This window comes from Aulonocara sp. 'chitande type north' Nkhata Bay, linkage group LG10 (genome assembly GCF_057382095.1).
Source record: "Aulonocara sp. 'chitande type north' Nkhata Bay isolate Kocher_YH1m ecotype deep benthic linkage group LG10, A_spYH_male_GT1.1, whole genome shotgun sequence".
NCBI classification, from domain to species: Eukaryota; Metazoa; Chordata; class Actinopteri; order Cichliformes; family Cichlidae; genus Aulonocara; species Aulonocara sp. 'chitande type north' Nkhata Bay.
The window spans coordinates 27,677,371-27,696,186 of NC_141353.1; the positions used below are offsets into that span (position 1 = coordinate 27,677,371).

Sequence of the window (18,816 nt, forward strand, 5' to 3'; positions counted from 1 at the left end):
TCTGCATACTGAGCATTATGAAGTTGTATGATGGCAAGACCCATCACCAAGAACACTCATCATTTCTATTCATCAAGAACAGCCTGGACAAGGTCTCGAAAAAAATTGAGTGTTTCGGTTTATTTGGATAAGTTATATCAGAACACACAGACACACATGGAAAAATTCAGTTTCACTGCTCAAACAAGATAATTTGCAATACTAAGTGCAAGGTCCAGAGCAGGTCTTTCACAACATAATGGTCCTTTAGAGGCGCTTAGGTTCAAACAAATAAACTCCTGAAATCACATCAGTAAGTTTGATTAATGAAGTGCAGCAAAGTTACCCTGAATACAGCATCATGTGTCAATGGAGGGCAAGGTTCTGGTTACACCTCAGGGGGCTGGGGAGTAATAAATCCCCAGTGACAACACCTCAACCATTTATGTGATGAGCTGTTCAGCCTGTATACATGTAAATGTTTATATTTTATGCAAATAACAGAAAATAGAAATGAATAAAGGCAAAGAGTCCTTATTTCCACAGTGGAAAAGTGCTGTAGTATCTTGTTGGGATTTTTTCTCTTTCCAAGAATCTATTTGATTTTGGCCAAAGCTGCAGCTCTCCTCTCCGTATTCTGAAACAAAGCTCGGACCAGATTCTTCACCTCCGAACTCGAGAACTCCAAAGCCAGCGGACCTTTACTGTCAGCCCACCTATGGAGACGAATCAGAGACAAGTCAGACAGCCACACAAAAGAAAAGAGATATAGTAAGATACTTAGATCTTCCAGTCAAAGACTATTAATGGTCCCACAAAGTCATTTTAAGACCAGGGGGGATAAATCCTTTAGAACTGTGGCCCCCTCCAGCTTTAAGAAGCAGCTGAAGACTCATTTATTCAGACTGGTTTAACTAGTTTTAGGCAGTATGATGTTTTATGTATGCTGTTATACATATTATGGCTATGTTCACACTGCAGGCGAAAGCGCATCAAATCCGACTTTTTTGACCCTATGTGACCCATATCCGATCATGGTATGACAGTGTGAACGGCACAAATCCGATATTTTCAAATCCGATCTGGGTCACTTTCGTATGTGGTACTGAATCAGATACATATCCGATGTTTCAGAAAGCGACTGTTGTTTGAACGGTGAAGGCGCATTAAATCCGTCTTTTACGTCACTGACACAAGACAGACGCCAATTATCAGCGCCGGAGAAGCGCCCGATAAGACATCGCGAACGCTTCCTGGCTATCAGGTGAAACTGCTGGGAAGACAACGTTGGAGAAACGTGACCATTTTATTTGTACTGCATAATCTGCAGATTCTGACAGAAATCTGCAACTATCCTTTGAAGCACCGCTCCTCTAAAACAGCAATAACGATAATTATTAGGTTATCTACATTATTATGTAAATAACAAAATAGCTTAAAGCAAAAAATTGGGAAACGTAAAGTCTTTATATTAAGGGCCATCAGTCAAACAATACTGTTTGCTCTGGTCTAAACAGAGCGCGTTGTGTGTGACATCTTCTTTTGCGCATGCGGGCCGCTTTGAGCGTTCACACTAGAGCGCGTTTGCTGTCGCATTTTATTTGTAGTGTGAACGAGCAGACAAAAAAATCGGATTTGATCAAAAAATCGGAATTGAGCATTAAGACCTGCAGTGTAAATGTAGCCTATGTTTTTATCTTCTGTGCTTTTTTTTTTTTTTTTTTTTAATGCCAGTTTTTAATGCAAAGCACTCTGTGGATTATTTTCCTCCCCCCATGACAGGTACTGGATAAATAAATACATAAATAAATAAATATGCATGCATGTAAAAGCAGACTTATAAAAATTTATCAATGGAGAAATATCACTGTAAATTCCTACATACTAACTTTTCTTTTATAGCTATAAAAATATAACACCGTCACACTTACAAACAAGCCATTAATTTAAAGGCTGAATGGATTAAAAGTAATGACAAGCCACTGTTACACCACACCTTTATGTTATTTTCTGTGTTGTGAAGTTTCTTTCTTACCTGTCAACAATCTCCTGCAGATTGGCCTGCAGCACGATGACGAGCTCCTTGAAGGTGCCCCACTTCTTCACATAGAGGGGCACTTCCTCCTGATATTTCTTATTCTTCTTTTCCTCAGCCAGAGGGATAAAGACCAGCGGGCCTTCATCAATTATAGTTTGGCACAAAGTCTGGAGATGGTTCCCATCCTCAGAGGAAATGTCCTATAGTGACAAATACAATCCTTATTAAAGATTAAATATGTCAACTCCGAGCATGTAACACAGCATCCTAGTATTAGAACCTGAATTTCATATTTCATCAACCAAAGACAACATCTTATTAGGGCTTTATTATGACAAATGTTTATTTGCTTGATTCGTCAACTTTAATTTCAGTAACGCAAACCTCTAGCATCATGACTTTGGCAGTAACTTCTGTGATGGCTGTGTTGAGGAGGTTGCCCATGGCTTTACAATAGATGCTGACCGGAAGGACATCCTGCCAGACTGTACCCAACTGCTTCAACTGATGAATAACCTGCAATCAAACAAAAAGATGAGTGGAGCATGAGTAAAAAGCACTGCACAGCCTAAAGGGTGAAAATGGACTAACATGTATGTAGTGCTTTCCTAGTCTTACTGACCACTCAAAGGACTTTGAATGGATATTTACATTATACTCATTAACTATTTAATAAGGATATCAATTAAGAAAGCATTTCAGCTGCCCCTCGTGTGGCTCTGATGGAATTGATCCCCCCATTTAGACACCCCCATTTACCACAGTCTTTGAAAAGCCTTATTGGAAGGTGTAACTTAACCTCATACGCCTCTTTTCCACTAGCACCTATCTGGCTCAACTCGACTCTTAGTGTTTTCTATCAGTTGGTACTACCTGGCACCGGGTACTTTTTAGTACCACTCGGCCAGGGTTCCAAGCACCCAAGAGTCGAGCCGAATGGCTCTCTTTTTCCTTAAGCCAAAGACCCAGCAGCAGACATTCCTCAGTGTCCTCCATTGTTGTGTTGCATTTGTGTCACATACAAATAATGTCACGGGCCTCCTTGCTCTAATGACCCCAGCTACACTGAGGTTATACTCAATTATAGTTCTTAAACTACAAAACCGAGTTTAGTCGAGTAAGAACAAGTGGAAAAGAGGCCTGATCATGATATACTTCTATTCAAACCTTCTTCTAACAACAGTGCTAACCACCACATCAGCTTGGTGCCCAAACTCTTTTTCTATAATGAGCATTTCTCCCCACTCACCTGCCGTACTGCTTTGCTAGCTGCAGTGTAGTTATCTTCATCATCCAGGTTGCAGAAATTGTGAGCAGTGGAAAGTCGCTCCAGCAGTTCAGCTCTCTGAACATTCAGCTGGGCTAAGAAGCATTGGGCACCTGCAAGAAAAAGAACAAAAAGGGATAAATGTTTTTGGAGAGATAAGTGTGCTCATATTTCAAAGCAAACTGTAGATTGAATGTTGGTCCTTGGTAGGAAACTTTTGCCCCGATTTTGCCATAAAGCCCCTTTCTCTCTTTGGTCCAGCGTGACAGAAACTTTAAATCAAATCTTGAGTATCTGAATCATTAATAATTTGCATCTGGCAACAACAGAGGGCAGTTCATAGTACGACAATTCATGACAGAATGCTTACCCAGTTTCCTGAATCCTGGCACCATGTCAACAAAAGTTGCGACGCCCTCGCTGAGAGGCTGCGGCAGGTGGTTTCTGAAATGGTGACCCAGGGTGAGTAGATGATGGGCCAGGTACATGCAGTTGTTGTGCTGGATGGCAGCTAGGTGAGGAAATTTGAGCAGGTTTTCCCTGAGTAACAGAGAAACAACAGTTACTCATTTACATTTTCGCAATACATGTACTGCTTTTGTCTGTCACATGTTATGTGATGGAAACAGCCTTACTTGTGGTACGTTGGCACAACATCGTAGAACAGCTGGAAAATGTTTCTCACAGTGAAGAAGAGCTGCAAAGCACTGCAAAGAAGAACAGAACAGTTTTCAAATTGAGTGCGTAAAGAATCAACCTTCCCCGTGCAGTGTAAAGTCTATATATAAATAAAAGGATATTTTGACCTATTTTGGACAGAGGTATTGAAATCACTTTGAAACTGCAACAGCTAAGGGACAGTATTAGATTTCTCATTTTAGAAAAGCACAGAAGGATTATTATCAGGACTCAAGCATACATCAACACAAAACACAGTGAGCTCTCTCAGAACTGTAACAGACCTTTGTGTTGAGCTCCCAACAGCTTCACACAGAGTGTCGAGTGCCAGCTCCATCAGCTGCTGCACTGACTCACTGATGCGACAGGCTGGCAGCCTCAGACTCCACGCAGACAGCTGCTTTGAGTTCTCCATTGTCACCTCCTCCTTTAAGCTCTCTGGCTTGACCTTGCTCTCTGAACTTGGAGCTGGCAGCTTGGGGAGGCGAAGTTTTGAGTCTGGTGTGATCTATTACATAAAGTTTGTAAGAAGGAAATAATTTGCAGCAGGGGTAATTACAAGCGTAATCACACATGCATGTAATTTTGTACAACTCCAGTGGAATAGTTATTTAAATACATCTTCACACAACAGTTTTTGTAGCATATTTAGGAGGTGGCCTGATGAAAACCATTTAATGATTTTTACACAAAGATCTTAAAAGGATAAGGAAAACTTCACAATATTAGCTAAAAATACAACATAATTCATTTTTTGACATTCTGTGGAATGTTTTTCACATTATGATAAGAGAACACTCAGACACTCAGCCTCACATACTTTGACTGTGTTATGCATCTTTGAGGTCATGAGTTTACGGGCTGCTACAATGACGTCCTTGCACTTCTTGCTGGCAAAATGACAGTTAACATCTCTGGCATATTTGAGCAGGTCTGTGGAATCACCCTGCAGATACTCCATCTCCTTTAGAGACTTCTCGAACTCCTCTGTTTCCTTTATCACCTTCAACACAAAAAGAGAACAAATACATAGTAAAAATGTAGTTGCGTGTATTATAATATTATTATACTAGACAAAGAGCTGTTAGGTCCATACAGTGTTGTATTTCTCCAGCTGGCTGCTGTTGGTGGGGATGGAGTGCACCAAGCACTCATGTATGATGGTGTGGGACATTTCCTCCCAAATCAGCTCCCCCAAGATAGCGGACAACTTTTTATCACCAATCGACACGTCTGGAAAATAATAAACAAGTGACTTGCCTCTTCAACAAGACTCAGATGCAATATTTCAGGTTAGCATGGATAATTTCTCCTCATATTCAGTCTGTCATTGCTTTCTATGTAATGACCCCAAAAGATGTAAAACCCAGTATGTATTTTACAACCAGTACGTGCAGCCATACTGTACCTAGGAGGTGTGAATGAAGCGTCTTGAGCACCAGCAGCAGCTTGTTGTAGACCTTTGAAGGTGCGCATCGCTCCTCGTCGCTCTCCTCCAAACACTGCAGGGCCAGCGTGGTTCCCTCACCCTGCTGCTCAGTCACTCTCACAGACAGAGACGCGTACATCACCAACGGCTTCAACATGTTCTTCAAAAGCACCTGACCTGAATATCAACAGAAAGCATAAGTGAGCGGGGTTCTGACCTCAGGTACATTGTGCTTCAGAGCTAAATAGATTAACCTGGCTGACTCACTTGAGAAACATCTTTAACAAAGAAAATTATGTTATAAAAATTGCAGCGCTGTACCACAAATATGGTATAGAACAGTCACACATTTATCATAAATATTTTAAATGAAATAAAGTACATACAAGGTATTATACACATTTTAAAAGAACACAAAAGTACTGCTGCTTTATGGCGGTGCTGCTTCTTCTTACTGAAGAGTTTGATCTTGTGCTGAAGGTCTCCCTGGATGGCCAGAGCTTGCAGGACAGAGCTCAGTAGTGTAGGTGGTTTCAGTTCGCTATCCTTACTGCAAGCACTGCTCAGTTTCAGCTCCACCTTCAAGAAAGACATCTCCCCTGCAGGCTCTGGGAACACACACCCAAAAGCTACAGCTCAAGTATACTTTAAGATTATCTTATAGAATCTAACTAATGTGTTCAAGCCTGTTGGGCACAATCGTGGATAACGTTCTCACCTGGAAAAAGGTGAGAGCTAGTTAGCAATAGAGCTTGGCTTGTTTATTTAGCACATGAAATGTGGAAAAGAGCTCACACAAAGAGTGGTACCCTGTTCTTTCAGGATGTCTTACCCTTTGTGGATGGTAACTTCCAGATGACGAGGCGCTTCCATTCATCTCCCAGGTGGTAAATGAGGTTCTCTCTCTGCACTGTCAACTCAGAGCTGAGAGCACTGAGGAGCGGCAGCTCAGAAGTCTTCCAGCGCTTCAGTGATCCCACACTTTTCCTTGCCTTCAATAAAAATATGACCCATGAAGTAGTCTGTTTATGTCCACTCAGCTACCGAGAGAAAGCATCTTACACAGGCAACAGGACAACAACTGTGGAACAGTAACCAGGTCACTTTAGGGAAACAGTTCCCCTCTTCTTCATTTAAAAGAGTCACATGTACGCAGGAGGCATTCCAGCCATCTTTTTCAGTCTATTTAACACAGTTGTCTGGGGTTCTCTTTTTGTATAACTGAACAGCATTGTTAGTGCAGCGTATCTGGTCACAGTAACTGACACACACACAGACCCCAAAGGAACTAAAAAAAATCTTTTAACAATGGCCCATTTTATCATGGTATTTGTGTGATTGTATTTGTTCTGCCTCATCTTTACTGACACAGTCATGCCTTTTGTTTTTCAGCTGTACTTCACTTAGCTTAAAGCCACTGTATAGGCTCACTGGGGTGAATTGCACATTGGATTAGATATGTCACAAAAATGCCATTGAGTGAAAAGGCCAAACATAGCTACCTCTGTTTGAATTAACTACAAACAGCATACAACACTGACTGGCAGTGCTTTGTTCTTTTTTGGAACAGCTTTTATTATAATCACATTTATTTCAGATATATTGTAAGTGAACTTTCTGAGGAAGCAGGCAAATATGATCAAGTCATTACACCAGTTTTCAGTCACCCTCTGCTTTTTTCACCTCCACATTTTGTATCACTAAATATTTTAACTTGTTTGTGAAACATTAAAACAAATTTCTGTTTATCAAAATGAAAGGAAATGAAAGAACTTGTTAAGTAAGGTAACACAGACTTATTACCTTAACAGTAAGTAGAATAAATTAAATAGTACTGGACTGATGGTTAATGATTGCCTTTCTAGTAAGTTGAGCACTCAAAAAGTCTCAGAAGCTCACATTTATCTATGCTTAAGCACTTTCTAACATTCACACGCACATTCAAACTCCAATGGATGTTATTCACAACTCAAGGTTTGGGATCTCGCTCAAGGACACTTTGGCATGCGAACCGGAGGAGTCCGCGACTGAACCTCTAACCTGCTTTACCACCTAACCTGGGGCTCATGTGTGCAGTCACCTTAAAAAGAAATTTCTGAGGCAGATAAATGCTGGTTTAGCGCTGAGTATTGTTTAAAGTAACCTAAGGCTGTGTGGACATGAATGAAGCAGCTCTTACTCTTTCCAGCCGGTTGGCAGCATCCACATACTTCTTCTCCAGTAAAGCCTTGTTGAATTCTTCCATTGCACTGTGAAACTGAGTCACACGGCAGATACATCAGTCACAGAAACATCTATACCACCTTAAAAACAAACAAACAAACAAACAAAAACCACACACACGCACAAAAAAAAACAGGATCTTTGCTAATAAAACACTTTGTCAAGTGACAGAGAAGCTGGCCAGTTCACCCTATTTTTCAGGATAATTTACAATCATAACTCATTGTTATTATTTTTATCATTATTGTTGTTGTTGTTGTTATATGAAAATACATTAAAAACAAAAACACTACATAGAAAAACAGAACACACAAATTCTCAAAAAATATAAACACAAAACATACAAGAGAATTAAAAACGAACATACATGCAATTAAAAACCGATAAGAGATGATTAAAGGATCACGAAAAGAACACAAACGAGAGAAGAAGAGACGCTATCACATCAAAGCAAATAATTAAAAATGTGTTTTCTGAAGTTTCATGAGGAAAAATTGATTTTGCAAGTCTCAGCTCGTCATGCAGGATTGTTCCATGCCAAGGGGTCCTATTACATTTAAGTGATGCTAAAACTAGTAAGAATATGAACTTCTGCATTTTGAAACAGTTGGTGTGCTTTTCCCTTTATATTTAAAAAAAACAAAACAAAACAAGAACAGTAGTAAAGTATCCTAGAGCAATAGAGACCTTTATTATGGGAGCTGTTTGGAGAAAGGACTGGTTGGAAGCATCCATGCAATTATTTGACTTTAATATAAAAACTCAAGAATAGTGTACCTCTTTTAGGTGTCCAAGCATTGTTATGATGACGGTATTTTTCTCCAGCTGTTGCTTCAGCTTTGTATATTCAGCCACGGCTACATGGACGTTCTGCACCTACGTCCACATCAACAAATACTTTAAAAGCATGCTACTAAGTTATACCACAAGAAAAACCTACTTCATGAAACAGAATGAGACCTGGTTCAACTTTCACTTTAAACAATTTCATACATACTTCATTCTCAATGCAGTTTTTTAGAGTGTCCATTTCTTTGGAGACTGCATCAACCTGTAACATCAGCTCCTCTGATGACTGGAGACTGGGCAGGAAATCGTTGTATCGCTTATTTATCATGTCGCACACCTCTTCCTGGAGAAAAGACATAAAGACAAACGAGTCTTTTATTTCATATTAATAATTATGAGACAACCATTTAACTTTTACTCATCTATAACCTGCTGAATAAGCTCAGATAGCACATTTTTGAAGTTTCTTAACGATTACAATTATTTGTGTGTTGTTGAAAATAAGCCTAAGGCTTAGTGTGTAGTGTAACTCCTATCAAAACACACAACAGTTGATATAAATACACTATGGTGGAAATCATGCAAAACCCAAATAAGAGCAGTTAAATTAATTTAATGCGGCAGACAAACGTGGAAGAAGGCTGTCAGAGCTGGCTAAAACTTTAACAGGTGTCCTGAAATCCTGTTAACTACAGCCTATTTATTACTATAAGTAAAGATATTAGACCTAAAAAAATAAATTAAAAAAAAGATCAGCTGTCGATAACTAGTCACCTGGTGTTTGTATCACCTACGATGCCCAGCCAGAAACATTAAGCCTGTTTAACCACGGCACGGCAACTCACATCATTCATTATAAGATCTGCATCAGACCAAAAGTCGTCTCTAAATCTAGAGAAAGCATAACTTATTTCTTAAGCTTACACACCTCCTCCCGTTGTACAGTAATATTTACAAGCCACGTAACCTAGGTGTCAGTACTGAGTCTGTACCACAGATAGCTTAGTCCAAATCTTGCTAAACAAACGAAGTTAACTCGCTTTGAGCTTTACTGACAGTCTGCATGTATTATCAGATTTTCTGGTTAATTTCTACATGCAGCTGAGTGTAACTTCAGGTAGTAAAGTTAAAGCAATGACGGGGACCTAACCGTAAACCCGCTAACAGCTAAGAGTTGGTTCAAACTTTGCGTAGCGCGACGTTAGCTGATGCTATGACGCTAGTCGGTGGTTACCTTTGTGTCCTCCACTTTTCGCGACATCTTGCTTATTTTGCCAGACAGATCCTCCTTCTCCAGTTTGCCAGAGCTGGCTAGAACTTCAGTCACAAACGACGCCATGCTTTTTAGTAACGTTATATTGTCCTAGCAAAACTGTGACAGGTCAGCACAACAGCAGCAGCTCAGGACCCGCCGACCGCTCTGATTGGTCCTCGCTGTCGTCTTTGATTACGCCTGCAAACTGCTGCGAGATCAAACCACTACCGCCCCCAGGTGTTCCCGCAGGGTAGATGTAAATATTTTGGAAAAAAAGAGAAGAAGCTGACGCAAAAAGACAGTCATAAAAAAATCTTGTTAGTCTTTCATAATTTTTAAATTAATCTTTAATCTTTTCTCGTTTTAATTTTATTAAACTTTTTAAACGGTTTTAAACAATTTTAATTGTTTAAAATATATATAAAATACACACAAAAATACTGTCTGAAGCTCAAATTGTCTGGTTTATATGTGGAAATTTTGACTCGATTTTAACTTTATTTTATCCATGTCTTGTTTTCTTTTTCATTTACCTTTGGTCAATGAGCTGGTTTCAGTTTTTGTGCAAATGTACTGTTTATAAAGTTGGGGGATCCTGCAGTCAGGTGAGACTGAAAAAGTCACTTGGATGAGTGACGAAACGTTTCTCCTATTGTAAACGCTACGTCCAGATCAACAATTGTTTTGTTTCTTTAATTACCCTGCAAATTTTATTTGATTAACTTACTTATCTTAATGGTTAAATTTCATATACATAAATCCAAATTTTCTAACGCAAAACCATACTTTCAATGCTTTTTAAATAAAACCAAACTATATGTTAAAACTATACAACTTTCCCAAAATATAAAAGCTTTTAAAACCATAAACTAATGCTTCTTGTTAAATATTATGTGATTTTGTTTCTTGACTGTATCTATTTGTTTTTACACTAAACCCCCTGACATTATGTTTTGTTCATTTATATATTTACTTTGTGTTTTGTCAATAAAGTCTATTAAAAAACAAACAAACAAAAAAAAAAAAAAACCGTCCAGGTGACCAGACTCAACGCTTTGGAGCTTTGGTCAATGGGTGGCGATAATGCTGCTGTAATCTGGTGTTCAAACCGCAAAAAACTAGAAGAAGAAGAACATCGTTTATCTCTATGGCAACGACAACTACCAATTTGCCTCGCTTTGTCCACAAGTGTTTCGATTTATATTTTTATACACATATATACATTTTTTTACTGCTTACATTTACACCTTTGACTAATGTCTTTCTTTACGAAATGAAAGTATCTGCACAAAGGCGTATGTGTGTGCTAACTGCAGCTAATAAAAAGTGCTACGTGAGGAGCTAACATCTCACCGCTAAATAGTCATGACAGATTGCTGGAACACAGACACCGGAGAAGCTGTCTATCGGTCCCGGGATGCTATCAAAAACTTGAAAATAAAGTAAGTAGCCTATGGTTGTATTAGATCGTATTTTATACGAGTATCGAAGGACAACTCATAAAGATAATGAGTATTACTGATACCGAGATGAGACATTTTTGAGCTGTTTTTTTCACCAAACTATTCCACTACTTTCACTGTTTTAAGGAAAGAATGTGAAGATTAGAAATCTACGTCTACAAACATATGTGTTAACGCCAAGACACGTTGTTTCCACGCTTTATTTCCATTTGTTCACATCCTTTAGGGTGCGCATAGAGAGAGTGACCTCCACATCAGCTCTCACACAGCATCTCCAGCAGCAGTTTCTGTCCCGGCAAGACAGAGGAGCAATTGAACTGGAAACACTGTCATCACAAGGCCAGACAGGTAAAATTACATTGAGAAACTACTTATTTTTTGCTTGGTTAGTGTTGAGTCGACGTTTGATTTCCGGCTTTCCAGCTTGGTTTTAAAATTTATGTTCAAGCTGTGATCATTTGCAGGCCTTGAAGTTTACTGAGGATGTTGCATGAGTTATTATGGCTACATAGCTCAAACCTCTAGCCAGTTTAAAGCTGGTATAAAGGTGGACTTTGCATGAAATAAAAAAGAGTGCTACATTTAAATTGGCAGTTAGTCGCCCTGAGTAAACTTTAATACTACAGCCTTTTCTGCACCAGTCCAAGCTGTCCTACAATACTTCCAACTACCCCGTTAAGCCTTCAAGCTTAGCCCATAAATAACAACACAACATTATTATCATTCTTTCTGTGTTTCAATGTCACTTGCTGAACAGTCCTTGGTGTTGAAAATGATCAGTCATCTTTCCTCATTTTCTCTTTCCTGTCCTCTTGTTCTTAAATTCTGAGAACAAAGTTCTCTTATTTTTCCTCAGAAACTGGCTGTACCTGCAAAAAAGTATAACTGAATAGTATTCCAACCATAACTTAATTCACATTCTGCATGTATTATTAACATAAGTTGTCTGGAAGCAACCTCAGGCTGCAGCACCTGAAAAATTGACATAATTGATACAATTTCTTCATTAAAGCCTCTATTATAATTAATTATTTATTAATGGTGTTCTGAACTGGGGCGTGGCACTTGTATTTGCCCATATTAGGATGGCTCTTTCCTTTGAGGCTTATTTTAATATCTTGGCATTTATGCTACTCTGACATCAGGTGATAATGAAGAGGAGCTAGTGGTTGGCTGGCAGGAGAAATTCTTCAGTCAGGTAGAATTTTGAATATTTAACATCCTACTCTCACTGCAAATTATATTGAAAACAATTGAAATGTTTACTATTTAAAACTGGACACTGGACATTATTACTTTACATTTCTGTGACTGTCTGTAATTCCAGTATGAAATGGAGCTGTTCCAGAACGAAGCAGCATGTCAGACCCCTCTGGACCGTCAGTACCACACAGAAGTCATAGCCCTCAACAGGGGCAAGGGTCGACGCAATTGCAGAATTTTCACATACACCGATCATGACCGCTACACCAGCTGCCTTCCAGTACATCAGCTGGTAGGTTGCACTGTATTCTCACTGTATTTGTCCAACACGACAAGCATATTTGCAGAGGTATTCCAAAAGTAATGTTTTTTTTTTTATAAATATATTTAAATGGGACACACTAAAGGCTAGATTTGGACCAAAAACATGTTGTAGGTTTAGAAGCAGTTACAGTATTTATCACCTATGAGTGTATCCCTTTATCATGTGACCAAATGGACGTGTTTACTGTAAAGGCTTTTTGCAGTCCTCTGTGTGTTGTGCTTGGTATTTGTGGCATAGTGCAGTCTGGCTATCCTTAAAAACCTTACACAGATCTATCAAGTAAAGTTTTGTGGATTATCATGTCTCATAAGACATGCCTGCCAGCAAAGTTCAAAAGCAATCCTTTTAACCACTCATTTAGTGGCCGCATTAGGCCCTATCATGATTGTTGTTGAACTTTTTGTGCCCAATAATGGCCATAATTTCAAATTTGCAGGGAACATGCAACACATTAAATATAAAAATGTAGTGCAGTGTATCCAAAGTGCAGGTGTACCTATCTTTAAGGTGTATTTTTAGTACAAGGACGTATAGAGTACATCATGCAGTTCATAATGCAGTTCATAGTGCAAATGAATGATACATCCATATAGTTTCAGTGCATAATGGTGCATAATTGCTCATACTTACTGAACAGGTGATGTTGAGGGTGGGAGAGGTTAGTGATGATGATGCTGGCAGCCTTCCTCATGATTCTGGTGGCATATTGTGATGATATGGAGGGCAAACTGCAACCAGTGTTCTTGAAGGCTCTCCATAATACTTTTCAAGCTGCTGTTTGTCCTGACTGTTTTACCGTACCTGTCAGGATGGAGAAAGTAAGCATGCTGTCTGTGATGGCTCTGCTCACAGTACTTTCCCTGACAGTTTTTTTTTTTTGATAACTCTGATAGTTTGACAACTTATTTGCTACACATGGTCTAGACTTTTCTCTCCAAAAGCAACCAGCTTTGCAGATTTCTAATTTTTATTTATTTGTGCAAAATAAATCTAAGACCCCAAACTGTGCAGTTCCAGCTTCTCTAACTGTGTTTGTGTGTTTCTTGTGACCTTGTGGCCCTCGCAGCAGCATGCTACTGACATATTTACCACCAAATCCAACCCAACCTTCCTGGCTGAGAGGATGGCCAGTGTGAGACACAGACGTCAAGAAAGACGCACCATGTGGGTGAAACTATGTTTTCAGATTGATTAAAAACCTACATTGTCTTTCCTCATTACATTCTGTGTATTATTTTCTATTCATCTTCCTGTCTAAATCCATTATAATCCACCTAATGATTCTTTTCCTAATGAAAGTCAAGACATAAAAATAGGATATAATCCTAACTCTAGGTATAAACATGTAAAAAGTAATGCTATATTATTGGCTGGCATGCTTTGCAGGGATTCCAGTGTCCCAAAGTCAAAAATCATCAACTGGGAGCCAACAGAGGAGTTTGTGAGGAACAGGCATGTGGTCAATAATGTCATGCAGACCATGCACATCATGGGGGACCTGGGCGCCAGTGGAAGGTAAGGGAGTCGGCTTTGTTCACACTTTTGATCTCTCATAAAAAATGCAGAAAAAGTTAGTCTTCATTTATTAGGCTTCACTTTCTTAGAACATGTAGTCTGTACTCTGTGTTGGTGACTTTGCTGTCTCTCAGATCAGAGAAATCCATTACCATTAGTATCCATTAGTATGCAGTGTAGGCCCTGCTTGTTTTAGCTTTTCGAGGGGCAGCTTGTCTTGCAGCACAAAGTGAAGGAGTTAGGAAAACTTTCAGTCTATCAGGCATTTTTCTTCTTGTTCTCCTATTACTAGGGTTGATTTATTCAGTGTTTCTTATGTGATTTTTCTGTTTGTGTTTTTTGTTTCCTCAGGCTGGGCCAGAAAGAAAATGAATGTTTGCTGGCAACTATAAAAACCGATGGCTGTGGAACAGTGATTGTAAAACCTGATTTTAACAAAGGCAAAGAGCCCTACAGGCAAGTCTTCAGCATCAGTGGAGATGCGTAGCTCAAGTTCTCACTGATAAATTATTATTATGTTTGATACTAACTGAAAAGACAGCAAAAGATCATGTCAGAAGGTGATGAATTAAATGCAAAGCTGGTGTGATGTTTGTATTGTTGTGCAGGATTGTAACAGAGGGGGAGAGGAGAGAAGTCTGGCGTCTCACTGTTGAGAATGTATCGGCATGTATGAAACCTGAGGACAAGGTCAGGGAGCAGAACATGTACAAAGATGTGAGTTCATCTTCATGCTTATTTTTTCAGGCTTCAGAAAAAGTATAGTCAAATAACAGGTCTAATCACACAAATACATCAACCTTTCTCTCTTTGTAGCTGTACATAAGGCACAAGGAGTACTTAAATAGCCTCGTGGGACAGGACTTTGAAATGGTAAGACACCTAAGGTCAAAGGATATAGTCACAAATTGTCTTTGTTCTTACAAGATTTTATTCCTGTAGCCTCCTCTAGGTATTCTGCGTTACATGACGAATGGAGAGATAGGTGAGTAGAAATACTGTGCCCATTTTTACAGATACTTTAGGAAACTAACAGACTTCATCATTCAAATGTCCTTTTTTTGTTCTTCTCTCTGCCCAGTCTCAGCTCAAGGCTTTGAATATGATAACTTGTACATCCACTTCTTTATGGAACTGCCCAACAGTGAGTCACATGTGATACTTCCAGTATGCAGATGCACTGTGCACTTTATAATGAATTCATTGCATTTAATTTGCCAATTCAGCCTATATTATTATTATTATTATTATTATTATTATTATTATTATTATTATTATTTAAGATTGGTCCAGCCGGCCATTCCAGTCTATGTCAGGGGTTACCCAGACCTGTCGGACTAAAACATTAGGGAAGGTGTGTATTGAAAAGAACTATTTGTTCAATATATTGACAGCATGGCTGTTTGATGAGATATGTTAAACTCTGTATGTTCTTTCGGCTAACAGGAAAACGTAGCTTTCTTTAGCTACCCCTTCCACTTCGAGGCTTTCTACATGACCGAAAAAGAGAGTGACCGTTAGTATCAGTAACAGATAATTGTCTTTAGGTGATTCACTGTTTTAAAAGGTTAAACTGACACAAGTTTCTTGTTTCTAATTTCAGACTCAGTCCCACAGTGGCCAGTGCTCTACTTCAAGGTTCTTTCACTGGACTCCTGGCAGCGTTATCGAACTGAAGGCTATGGCTATCTGCTGTTTCCTGCTATGCCTGGTATGCTATGTGTACTGGAAAACTGATGGATTGAAATTAGGGGAAAAAATATATATTGATAATTTCTCATATTCTAAGATTACACATTCAGAATAAACGGAAGTCCCAAACCCAGTTCAGTTAATTTACCCTATATTATAAATAAGCATGCCCTATGTATGTAGCATTTTTGCTTAGAAATGACTAAAATGAATAATCTTTGGTTAAGATGTCCTGTTCATCAAATTTAATCAGCCAAATGTTGGAGCTTAAGTTAACATTTAGAAAATATATTTTTCCAATTATTAAAATTTTGCATTTTAAAATTTTTATTTCAGATAAAAATGTTTTGATTAGTTATAAAAATCACAACTTTTTATTGTCCTGCATTATATGTTTTGTCTGCATTTATGTGTGTGCACGCCAGGTAAACACACGATGACATGTCACACATGGAGACCCCTTCAGATGGGGACGGTTTCTGCACTCAGGCGCTTCTTTATTGGAGGTTCTCCAGAGCTTGAGGACCACAGCTACGTCAGAATACCAGGGACATTCAAGGTGGGGTCAAAACTCTGCAGAGGCTATATGGATCTGACAAATGTTTACACATAATTTAAGTGTATGTTTTTTCTGTTTTGCTTAAAGAGGATTAGATTTAAAGATTTTTATTTTTTTTATTTGTTTTTATGAATAAAAGATTGCAGAACTTAACAGCTGCTTAAAATGCCACACTGGATTATAAAGAAAATACTTAAACTTTAATTAGGATGTTTGCCTATTCAAATCATATTCTAATTCTTGATTTAATAATTAAATTATTTACATAATACAATTAATAAACCCAGTAGGCTTACTGCATTACTTAATTAAACAGGGAATGACTTATTTGTTAAACTACAATCTGTTAAACATTTAAATGTACCGTACAACAGCTTAACATAAGTTCTGGTTACAGCAATGTGTGCATACATGAGACCTTACAAATGCAGTGGATAAATTTAACTCCTGGTACAATTATGAAGGCATTCTTTAACCTTCTAGTTTTATATACATGTTTTATGTTATGTTAAATATGATCATTTTTGTTTTATTTTATTTTTTAATATGTCTGTATGTCTGTGTGTGGCTGCAGGGGGAGAGGCTCAGTCGCTTTGGCTTCTGCACTGAAACCACAGGAAGTGTCACTTTTAATCTCAACTGTATTCAGCAAGCCAGGTAAGTAAAGCCTGGCTTCAAAAAAGTAGCCATGCATAGAGTGCCTAAAAAATTTATTACACCACCACCCAATGTAAGGTTTATGCCACAGCTGCCCTAAATGAACAGTATTGGTAATTACCAAGATCTTTTCTAATGTTTTGTAATGGTTAACCACCAATTTACATGAGCTATTTAATTGAAATTGAAATTGAAAATAGTAAAGAACACTATTATTGTTGTTAGTATTATTTATTATTATTATTATTATTATTATTATTATTATTATTATTATTATTATTATTATTATTATTATTATTATTAATGAATGAAATGAAAACACGAATTCCAGTCTAATAAAAAGGAATTTGATTTTTAGTTTTAAACAAGTGTTTGACTGATTTCTAAAATATTTGTTTTTATGACAAGTAGTCTAATAAACTTGTTAAGTATTGTACCTAACATTTAATAGAAATACATGTACTACTTATATGGTTGGTATGCTCTACATTATCTGCATTGTTATAGATTATCACATTTCTTCAGTGGCTAGACTTTATTCGTTTCAACACAGCAGCAAATCTACAACTTCACAACTGTCTCCTATTTCACAGTCCCAAAATACACTGTAATTTTATTTTTATGTTAGTGCAGGTGTTGAAAATATAAACCTCTGTTTGTGTGCATTCAGATGATCATCAGTGATAACATGAAATATTTTAATTTCATGTGCAGGGCCTTTGTTGATACCGCCATGTTGAAGAAGAGGAGACAGAGAGTTTTTGACCAGCTGGGAGGATTTAGTCAGCAAGGAGCTGTTTGCACCATCCTGGGTAAGAAGTCTGGATTTTCAGGACCCACTGAGCTTAGGCTATTAGTTTGAAAGCTAAACCCTGTGGGAGATCAACTCGCTGAGATACAAGTTTCTTTCAGCTCTTCAGCCTGACATATGTGAGATATGGATGGATTGGTTATAGCTTGGTTTGTTTTCTGAGCTACAAAATGTAGCGTATTATTTCAGACCAGTTATATGTAAAATCAAGAAAACAGTTAACCTTTTTTTTTCTTTGTTATTTCTGTTTGTATTCGTTATAAATTGCTATGTAAGCCTTCTCTGTATGTGTGTAGTATTCGACTGGTACTTTCTTCCTTTTGCAGAGGCCTTTCAGAGGGCCAGGAAAAAGATGCAAGAAGCCCGAAAAAGTCTTCCACAAGACCTGATCAGCAGCGCTTCCCAGCTACAAATCGAATCCTCTGCTTAAGTCTGAAAAATGGAGTAGGGCTGTTACTGTTATTTTTGGAAGTTTAGATTATAGATTATCACTGGCTGTGATATAAGTGCGTTTTTCTCACAAAGAGGAAAACCATGTCTGAATGTTTTAATCTTTGTATTTATGGCTAACATAGTGGATGGTGTACTAATAAAGTTACAATATGAGTGAAGCTGGTAGTTAATAGAGAGCAGAGCCATTATACCTGCTGTGTATGGTTGTACCTGGTAATGCATTTTTTTTTTTTTTTTTTAAAGTCACTGTTTATATTTGATTTCAATAAAGGGTCCGATTGTTGGCGTTAACTGAGGCTTTTAAAAACTTGTGAATATAAAGTAATGTTTTGAAAGTTTGGTTTTATATTTTCTGTTGGTTACTTCAAATCTCAATGTAGTTGCCATATTTGTTGTAATATAAACATTTTATATCAACTATTACAATTATCTTTAAATACTTAAAAAAAACATCTAAATCTTTTTTCTTCGTGCACTATA

At 38.0% G+C, this 18,816-nt stretch overlaps 2 protein-coding genes across 3 annotated transcripts; one reads left to right on the forward strand and one right to left on the reverse strand.

Moving 5' to 3' along the window:
• Nucleotides 1-115: 115 nt before the first annotated feature.
• zw10 (zw10 kinetochore protein) lies at nucleotides 116-9,869 on the reverse strand. The gene is made up of 16 exons (XM_086309385.1): nucleotides 9,638-9,869; nucleotides 8,612-8,746; nucleotides 8,392-8,490; nucleotides 7,571-7,648; nucleotides 6,224-6,383; nucleotides 5,847-5,999; nucleotides 5,371-5,568; nucleotides 5,059-5,195; nucleotides 4,783-4,965; nucleotides 4,247-4,470; nucleotides 3,920-3,991; nucleotides 3,655-3,824; nucleotides 3,267-3,397; nucleotides 2,402-2,533; nucleotides 2,015-2,217; nucleotides 116-695 (listed from the first exon to the last, which is right to left on the reverse strand). Exons 1-16 carry the CDS (start codon nucleotides 9,740-9,742, stop codon nucleotides 575-577), a joined length of 2,301 nt encoding a protein of 766 aa, XP_086165511.1. The 5' UTR covers nucleotides 9,743-9,869; the 3' UTR covers nucleotides 116-574.
• A 919-nt stretch (nucleotides 9,870-10,788) lies between these two features.
• mks1 (MKS transition zone complex subunit 1) lies at nucleotides 10,789-18,754 on the forward strand. 2 transcript variants are annotated; one of them, XM_086309388.1, is made up of 18 exons: nucleotides 10,789-11,100; nucleotides 11,348-11,469; nucleotides 12,267-12,319; nucleotides 12,449-12,616; nucleotides 13,716-13,813; nucleotides 14,036-14,164; nucleotides 14,516-14,620; nucleotides 14,773-14,881; nucleotides 14,981-15,037; nucleotides 15,107-15,149; nucleotides 15,246-15,308; nucleotides 15,448-15,518; nucleotides 15,611-15,680; nucleotides 15,768-15,875; nucleotides 16,282-16,415; nucleotides 16,990-17,072; nucleotides 17,787-17,884; nucleotides 18,210-18,754. In XM_086309388.1, exons 1-18 carry the CDS (start codon nucleotides 11,024-11,026, stop codon nucleotides 18,311-18,313), a joined length of 1,692 nt encoding a protein of 563 aa, XP_086165514.1. In that variant the 5' UTR covers nucleotides 10,789-11,023; the 3' UTR covers nucleotides 18,314-18,754. The 2 variants fall into 2 exon arrangements, with proteins under 2 accessions (XP_086165514.1, XP_086165515.1); XM_086309389.1 differs by having other exon boundaries at nucleotides 13,719-13,813.
• Nucleotides 18,755-18,816: the final 62 nt, after the last annotated feature.